This window comes from Pyrus communis, chromosome 13 (assembly GCF_963583255.1).
Source record: "Pyrus communis chromosome 13, drPyrComm1.1, whole genome shotgun sequence".
NCBI classification, from domain to species: domain Eukaryota; kingdom Viridiplantae; phylum Streptophyta; class Magnoliopsida; order Rosales; family Rosaceae; genus Pyrus; species Pyrus communis.
Window position 1 is genome coordinate 12,605,216 of NC_084815.1, and position 9,245 is coordinate 12,614,460.

General features: G+C 35.7%; 1 protein-coding gene and 1 pseudogene across 1 annotated transcript; both read right to left on the reverse strand.

Moving 5' to 3' along the window:
* Window positions 1–5,191: 5,191 nt before the first annotated feature.
* LOC137712551 (uncharacterized) lies at window positions 5,192–6,044 on the reverse strand. The gene is made up of 3 exons (XM_068451632.1): window positions 5,977–6,044; window positions 5,657–5,883; window positions 5,192–5,256 (listed from the first exon to the last, which is right to left on the reverse strand). The coding sequence occupies exons 1-3, from the start codon at window positions 6,042–6,044 to the stop codon at window positions 5,192–5,194; spliced, it is 360 nt and encodes a 119-aa protein (XP_068307733.1).
* Window positions 6,045–6,416: 372 nt separating this feature from the next.
* LOC137712466 (uncharacterized protein At2g29880-like) lies at window positions 6,417–7,767 on the reverse strand (annotated as a pseudogene).
* Window positions 7,768–9,245: the final 1,478 nt, after the last annotated feature.

Genomic DNA, 9,245 nt, shown 5'->3' on the forward strand with positions numbered 1-9,245 from the left:
TTTTCTTGTCTGGACTTGCACTGTCTCTCTCCTCAAACAAAATTACCATCAGGCTCTGTTTATCTATTTGAGAGTTGAGTTACACTTTTACCCCTCTGTTTATCTTTCTTCCTTTTTGATTTTTCCATTTTATTTTCATGTTCATATTATTTTTGGTCAATATCAAAACATATTTGAACAAATATTTTCTTGGTTTGACAAATTTGATAAGGAAATACCTTAATTATTGTAATTTCTAATTTAAAGTGTTGTATTAACAATAAAAGTAATGCTAAAGAAATTATAAATTTATACCACATTGATTTACATCTGATATAGCAAGTGATGCATACAATCAATATTTAATGAGATAAATTTATTAATTAATTTGTCACATCATATGGTACATCAATATGATACAAAAATTTAATCTCCCAAACTTTGTTCAAAAAATAAAGAGTAATGTTACATTTACCATCTAGTTGTATCATCTTCCTAATAGAGGTAGAGTATGCATGCGGTTCACATCTCTATTAAAGAGATTGTACAATAAATAGTAAGAATAACATGTTTGAAAAACAAGCTCAAAAAAATAAGAATAGTGTTACATTTACTATTTATCTGTACCGTCTTTCTAATAGAGGTAGGGCCCAGTAACACCTGTAGGTTTCAACTCTATTAAAGTGATAGTACAAATAAATGGTAAAAATAATTTTTTTTTTAAATAAATGAAATGTCAATAAATAATAAAACTAAAGGAAATATAAATACCAAAAGTAAGGTGAAAGAAACATATTGCAAATCATTTTTTATTTTTTTATGAGGAGGCAAATCATTTGGTTTAGTGCAAGATCCTGAAAAAACGATAAAAGCCTTGCTTTCACTACAAGCTATTTTTTCCCATTGATTCAAATATTGCCACTGCACGCTGCACACTTTATACTTTTTATTTTTATTGAGGAAAGAGAACTTTGACGATTTAAATAAAAACCTAAGAAAAAGGAAGGGCAATATCGGTAGCACATTAGATGGCAATGAGGTCTTTGACGGGATAAAAATTAAATTTGAAGGGTAATTTTGTAATTGCAAAGGACTTCTGCTGTTTTTTAAGTTTGGTGTGAAAGACCGGGAAAATTAAAACTTGTTTTGGAATTCTGAAAAAGAAGTCGCTTGGATTAAAAATGCAGTCAAACAAGCGCTGTGCTGTAAAAGCTATAACCTGCCATAAAATAGTAATATAAAAATATTTTTTAATTTATTAAGCTGCAAGAAAAGTTCAAATCCCAAGCTTACGTCTTCTAACTCTAAACCGTTTCTCCTCGGATTTCATTATTTGCAAAAACTCATGCCAATGGGCGCCTAAAGTTTTGATAAACATGGCCCTACCATGGCAATTCAAAGCTCAAACTGTTAAGCTTGATAAATCGTGGATATCTGTCCGAATAGAATGAATTTAGGATGAAAATTCGTGTATGTTTTAAATATGGAGAAACATTGAGAATATTATTCGATTATAGTTTCAGGTATGGTTATAGGGGTTCCCGATCACCCGGTGGGTATAGTTATGGATAATCTTTTATGGTTAATGTCACATCCCCGCCCAGGCCCCCACCACATCCTAGGCTCCACTCCACTGTAGCACGATATTGTTCGTTTTGGGCCTCGACCACGCCCTCACGATTTTGTTTCTGGGAACTCACACAAGAATTTCCCAGTGGGTCACCCATCCTGGGATTGTTCTCACTCGAACTCGCTTAACTTCGGAGTTCCGATGGAACCCGAAGCCAGTGAGCTCCCAAAAGGCCTCGTGCTAGGTAGAGATGAGAATATACATATAAGGCATAGAGGATCCACTCCTCTAGGTGATGTGGGATCTTACAATCCACTTGGCCAGGGATTGGCTCTGATAACAAATCGACACACCCCGACCCGGAATGTCCACTAGGACTCCGAATCGCCTGTGATGGTCGACACCTGGAAGGTGACGAAGCCATAAAGTGTGATGATGTGGAAAAATGTGAATAAATTTAAACCTAATAGTGCCTAAATACCAGAGTACGCTAGTGAGCAGGAACGAACTCACTTCACACGTGATTATAGAGTATAAGTAAAGTACAGTAAGGTAAGATAAAGCTTATACCATCTTGGGAAGCCACCCGTACAGGGATATGCCACGAATCCTCGTCGATACGGAAACTTTGCTACTAGAACCTGGAGGGGTGAAAAACAGAAAACGTGAGTAGGCGAAAACAAAGCTTTTCAGAAACCATTTCACTTATCAAAGGTAGTAACCCTTCCCTGTAAAACCCGTATAGTTTCCCAGAAAATAGAGTACATACATATATCGAAACCACATTCAAAATAGCAAAATCCACATAAATGTCATGCCAAATGTTTTATATTTAGAATATGCATTTAGTAGTTGCACATATTTATTTTTGACGCTGCAGACGCTCAGGTAAGTTCCATGTGAGTTTATTGATTGTGGATTTGAGTTGCATGATTATGCCAAGATGTATCTATACCTCATAACGTGCACCCAGGTGTTAGTGCTCCCGCCCATGGTCAGGGCACAATCTTTCACGTGATGTTCACATCCCGCACCATACACTCACCTTGGATCCAAGTTAGGTGCACAGTCCTATCGTATAAACCACTATAGGTGGTTCCAACTCGTAGGTGACCCGCGATCATTCACACAATCTTCACGTGATCGTAGCACTTAAGCGTATTTATTTACATCCAGTCCTGTCGTACATACCACTTTAGGTGGTTCCGACTAGTGTGCAGACATACTTATTAAGCTATTGGTTGAGCCGTACAGGTCATATTAGGTGACTCCAGCTAGATGGATGAGCTATAGATTCAACCGTACAAGTCATATTAAGTGACTCCGGCTGACATATCATTTGCATTGATTTATATCACTTGGCTTACATATATTATGCTGAGATAAAGTGTCATATCTCGGCCTTAGCCCTCACCACAGCCTTGACTCGACTCCACCGTAGCACGATATTGTCAGCTTTGGGCCCCGACCACGCCCTCACGGTTTTGTTTCTAGGAACTTACACGAGAACTTCCCAATAGGTATTGCCCCGGCTGGGATGTGAAAATTTGGTATCAAAGCCAAATCCCTGGGCGGAAGTGTGCCGACAAGGACGTCGGGCCCCTAAGAGGGGTGGATTGTGACATCTCACATCATCCATGGGAGTGGATCTTGTAAGCCTTATATGTATATTCTCATCTCTACCTAGCACGAGGCCTTTTGGGAGCTCACTAGCTTCGGGTTCCATCGGAACTCCGAAGTTAAGCGAGTTCGCGGGAGAGCAATCCCAGGATGGGTGACCCACTGGGAAGTTCTCATGTGAGCTCCCAGAAACAAAACCGTGAGGGCGTGGTTAGGGCCCAAAATGGACAATATCGTGCTACGATGGAGTCGAGCCGGGGATGTGGTGGGGGCTCAGGTTGGGATGTGACAGATAATTTGCAATTATGGATATGGTTAATTTTCATGGTTATAAGGCTAATTATAGTGTTTCCGTCCCCAAACCAAATTGTTGTCATCCCTACATAGCCCCCTCCCCCTGTAAAATGATTTGCATGAAACGAGTTTAATGTGATGTGGCATTTCGATTTAATAACACACTCTCATGTGCAAAGTGTTAAATCATAACGTTTTTGTAGCAGTAATTGCGTTTCATGTATGTTGACAAAAAAGAAACAATTTGGGTCAACAAAAGAAAAACATCAAGGAAAATTAAAAAAAATAAACAACTAAATTAGATAACTTGCATATCTAGACATATCGAAGTTGGTTAGAGTAATACATTTTTTTTTCATCACCTAAGTTTGAATACCTTCTATATTTTGAGTAACATTGATAGCAGTGTTGTGGATTTCTATCAATTTTCCACTTACATGAATTTCTTATATTATCATTTAACAATACAGTTTAATAGTGTAACTATAATAGTTGTATAAAAAAATATAAATTTCTTATGTTAGAGTCGTAACTTGTGATAAAAACATGTTATTTTACTAATCTAATAATAAGGGCGCCCTAATAAAGAAGAGAAAAGAAAAGGTTTAATAAAAAATACAAAAAACAGAGGAAAGTAATCTGTGAGTAAGACCGTTGACGGTCAATGCAGTATTAAATATGTTGCAACGCTAATTCTGTGTGCCATCACTGCTGCTCCCTTTGCTCGTTAGACTTTTATGTCCGTACGTATGGAGCCATTTGATTATCATCCAATGTCAAAAATCTATCTTCTCTAGTTTTCTTGAATTAGAATGACAAATATTTTTAATTTTTATTTTTAAGAAATAATTTACACACTAGGATTTTGTTATGGTCAATCACTCCACTCCATTGTGTTCTTCGTTGATTAGTCTTTTATAATTTTAATTCAGGATAATTCTCACTTTACTATTTTCAAGTTTCATTAAATTTCTACTTTCATATTTAGGGGGGTGTATTCAATTAAGATTCTTAAAGAGTTTCAAGAAATTTAAATCTATAGAGTTTGAGAGGAAAAAAAAGAAAAGAATTCCTAGAGATTTTGAGTGAATTAATTATAACTTGCAGAGAATTCACATGAATTGTGAGAGAATTCTTTACATGGGGTTAGAGAATTGCAGAGAATTTGATCAACAATTTCCTTCTCATTACAAGCCAAAATTTTCATCCTACTAATACCAAATCGCAATACCAAGTTCACATGTAATGTTTTCAACTAGCTATCAAAATGAAAGAGGAACCCGATCGATTAATGTCAAATAAACTAACTATCAAAGTTTTTGTAAAAAGCCCAACAATTTTATATAAACATAACTACTCAAAGCAAAAAGATTTATCCAGCTTTCAACCATGTTGATATCCAATTGTCCTTAAAGCTTAAGTTGATTGGAAACAAATGCAACAATGCATGAAGAATAACAGACTGACAACAAGTCTCTATAGACATACAACCTTGACCCAATTTGGCACTACTTCCACATTAGCTGTCACCATGCCATGTAATTTCATACACACATTAAGCAACTTACGTCATGCGAAGTCCGAGGTTATATCGCTGCTCTCCAGGTGTTTGCTTACTTCAATCCGTAAAAACAATTAATTATCTATTTCTCATCTTTGAATGCTATTACTCACAGCATCTGTCCACATATTTGTAGCTATGCCAGCTCTCCATGCATTAGCAATCTATCATTGTTGCTCTTGAGTTTGATTACCTAGTTCATCATCATTTTCTTCATCTTCAGATTCATCATCTTCTAGTTCGATTGGAAATTCATCAAAACGACACTCCTTGCGAAGAAAGTTGTGCACCTTGCACAAGCTAACACTAACTCTGCTTGTGTTTTAATTGGAAATGGAGGTGCAGACTTAAAAATTGTGAATCGAGATTTAAATACACCAAATTTCCTATCCACTACGTTTCTAAAGGAAGCATGTCGAGGATTGAACAACTCATTCGTATTTATGGGGTCACGATCATTACCAACAAAATCTTGGAGATGATATCGAACACCTTGAAACGGAGCTAAAAATTGATGACGATTTGCAAATCCACAATCCACTAGAAAAAATTTACCTAAAATTAAAACACATAAAGTTATTATTTATGGTACATCCTAGTGTAAATAAATAAATAAATGAATGAATACAAACCTTCTGGCACTTTAAGTCTGTTCCTCTTTGATACAGCATCATGTAATAGTTTGGAGTCATGAGCTAAACCCTCCCATCCGCTAAGAATATATATGAATTCCAAATCAAAGTTACAAGTAGCTAATACATTTTGTGATATTTTACCATGACGATCACGATAGCTAGCTACTTCGGGTCCCAATACCATTGCTGGTATATGTGTTCCATCATTAGCTCCAGCACAATCCGAAAATAATTATAAGAGTTAATACATAGCTAAGAATATGTTTATGAAACCAGTTTAATTAGGACATGGTTAAGATAAGCACTAATTACTAACCTTAAAATAAGGGTAAAATCTTGTACTTTCTCTTATTTTAGTTGGCACCATGGATCCAGGTTGGACCATCAAATCTGATGCAATTGTGTTCAAGGCCTTCAAAACGTTGTTGAAATTTTTGCTTGTTGTAAAATGTGGCTGCCGAAATTGTCCCGAGTTTGGCAATATCGAGAATTTTGACCAATAGTGAGTAGAAATGTAGCAACCATTTCTTCAATACAAATATATCTTGTACCCTTCAAATGCGTCTTTTCCCTAAGGACGTCACATAGCTTTAAGAAAACATCCGGATACATATAGCACTCGAAATTCTTGAGGATCCTCATTCAATGTTAAGAAGACCAATGGAATGGGAAAATACCTTAGGCAAATAAACAAACTACTTCTTCTATCATTTAAACCAAAGTCAACGTATTATCAAACAAATTAGATATTCCAAGATCAAATTTGAAATAACCAAACCAAAGTCAACATGTTATCAAACAAAAGTAAATACTCCAAGATGTAAACAAATCTAAAACAACCGCATTCACTCCATATTGTATTTTATCCATTCTGAGCGTTCTTCTGGTGTCATTTTCAAGAACTATTTTCTCATTCCCAATTTTTGAACCAACGCAACTGCTTTGTAACGACTAGGAGCATCCAAATTTGGAGTCTCTTTGATAGCATCCCACACATTGTTGTTTTTCTCTTCTTCTTTTTTCTCCATTTCTTTTTTTACTCTATCTTTTTCTCTTTTTGCCATTATGCTATGAATTCCTTGAATTTCAGTGGCAATTGCAGCAATCGAATCCATTCCAACAGAAACTTTTTCCATAAGAAAGATATGAGAGGTAGTCCCATTTAATTTTGGTTCGAACTCAGGTTGAGATCTTTTCCTTGGAAGTAGCTTTTGTACGGGTGTAGCAGCGGGAGCCTCAAAATTTGCATCTAGGAAAGATGATGCATAGGATGGCGTTTGGAATAATGGATCAAGTTGCTCGACGTTCTCATCAAAGGGAGGAAATTCGTCTACTCGGACTGGCCTACTTTCTTCAACTCTATATGTTGTGGCATCAGTATCATCGCCCAATCCAATTGAGTTATTTCCTTTAGCTGTTCCATCACCAAAAACAGTCATCAAATCTTCACAGTCTGCAAATGTCTCTTTGCGAATACCTTGACTCTTTGGGTGAGACTAGCAAAAACAAAAACATAATAAAATTGTTAAATACAAAATGTATAAACATGAAAGATCATCATGTGTAAATAATATATTCTTCAAAGAAAAAAAAAATCATCTGAAGGAATCTTTTCCATACTTCATCACTAGCTGTGAACTTCTTTGTGACAGGATTCCAACTAAATCCAGAATTGTGTCTAAAAGGTGGCAAATGGATTGAAATCGACCCTTCAATGTTTTCATACGATTCTTAACATGATCTTCAGTTTTTTTACACCCAAGTTTTTCATTGAGCGCGAGAACAATTTTGGCTTCTATGGTCTGCTTACTTATTATGCCATTAGCATCACGCCATCCATTGTTTACGGTCTCTACAGGTAGTTGTAACAACATGTTGTTCTCTTGCACAGACATTGATTATAGTTTCCTTTTGTCTTTTCTTGTTGTGAATCTCCCATTTATAATCTTACTAGATGATGCATTATAATAAAACATTGAGACATGACAATAAAAGCATAACATGATAATAGGGATTACAAGTATAAATGACTATAAAAAGGATTGGGACAACAAATTGACATATTAATAACGCAACAAGTATAATGACTATAAAAAGGCATAACATGATAATAATAGATTGATTAATAGGGATTACAAGCATAGTATAAACAACAGATTGACATATAACAAAAAGACTGAAAGATAAACAAATCGTTGGAAAAAAAAAAAAAAAAAAAACCCCACAGAACATATAACAATGCCAACCAAATAAACCCCTAAAAATAAACAAATCGCTGAAAAAAAAAAACCCAAAAAAATAGAAACAAAACTAATCCTATACCACAAACGAGCACGAAAGTAATATTACACAACAATGACACCCTAGAATCGAAGCAAACGAAGAACAACAAGAGGCTTACAATATTCGAAACAATGGGAAGAAGTTGCAGAGGAAGAAAGATTGTACCTTCGCAAAGAATTCGAAACAACGGGACGGAGACCAGAGAAGATGCTCTCTGGAGGAGAGAGCAGCATGCTCAAAATCTCTCAAAGTTTCTAGGGTTGAGGTGAGATTAGCCAAGCTCTTTGGTATTTATACATATCACCTTGAAATCCTCCAAAATCCACCAAATCACAAATCCGCTCAAATCCCATTCCTTTTTCAATACACCTAAACTTTTAGAGACTTTCAAAATGTTATAATTGAATACACCTAAATTTATAGGGAATTGTAAGAAGTCTCTAAGAATCTTAATTGAATACACCAAGATTTTTATAAAATATTTTAAATTCCTAATTGAATACCCTTGGAATTATTAATTCCCTGAAACTCTCTCAAAATCCTAATTGAATACACCCCTCTTAAAGTTTAGATTTTGTGACACTTTCATACTTTCATTAGCCTTTCAGTCCTCCTTTTGATAAAGCACCGACTGGGAAATCCCGTCCTGAATTTCACTATTTACATTTGTATTTCGTGGTTTTACGAGGCATTTACATTGACGGCGTATAATTTTTTTCAAAATTTGCGAAAAAGATGAAAATACCCCTGTTGGAGCTTTAAGTGGACGTATTTGATCCTTTTGTGTTTTACCATATTTCTTGGCATATTTGGATGGTACATGACGATACAAACGCATGGACGCAAGTAGAATGAAATTTGTAGCTGACGAAGATTCTATGAGCCTTGGAACGTCGAGGGTATTTTAGTAACTTCGCAATCAAATGGACATGTGATTTTTCTAACCTAGGTGTGTGTGCCACGTGGAGCCCCTCCCCACTTTTCTATATATATATATATATATATATATATATATATTTTCTCCTTTTGTCTCCTGTTACTCTCTCTCTCTCTCTCTCTCTCAAAAACTCTCTCTCACACCTCACCGAACCAACACCATCATTAACCAACAAATTTTTCCAGCGAATCTCAACTATCAATCACCACTAGGGATGGGCAAAATACCCATGGGTTTGGGTAACCATGGTTACCCACCCATTTAAAGTTCATGGTTACGGTTATGAGTAACTGTTTAGATGAACAAATAGTTATGGGTATAACCATTTATTTGTGAAAGTTAAATGGGCGGTTATGGGTATTACCC

Coding starts and splice junctions, on each gene's coding strand:
- LOC137712551 (XM_068451632.1), bottom strand. CDS start 6,044: ATGGTCCAACCTGGATCCATGGTGCCAACTAAAATAAGAGAAAGTACA. Junction 5,884..5,976: donor AGATTTTACCCTTATTTTAA/GGTTAGTAATTA, acceptor ATAATTATTTTC/GGATTGTGCTGGAGCTAATG. Junction 5,257..5,656: donor CAGACTTAAAGTGCCAGAAG/GTTTGTATTCAT, acceptor TCGAACTAGAAG/ATGATGAATCTGAAGATGAA.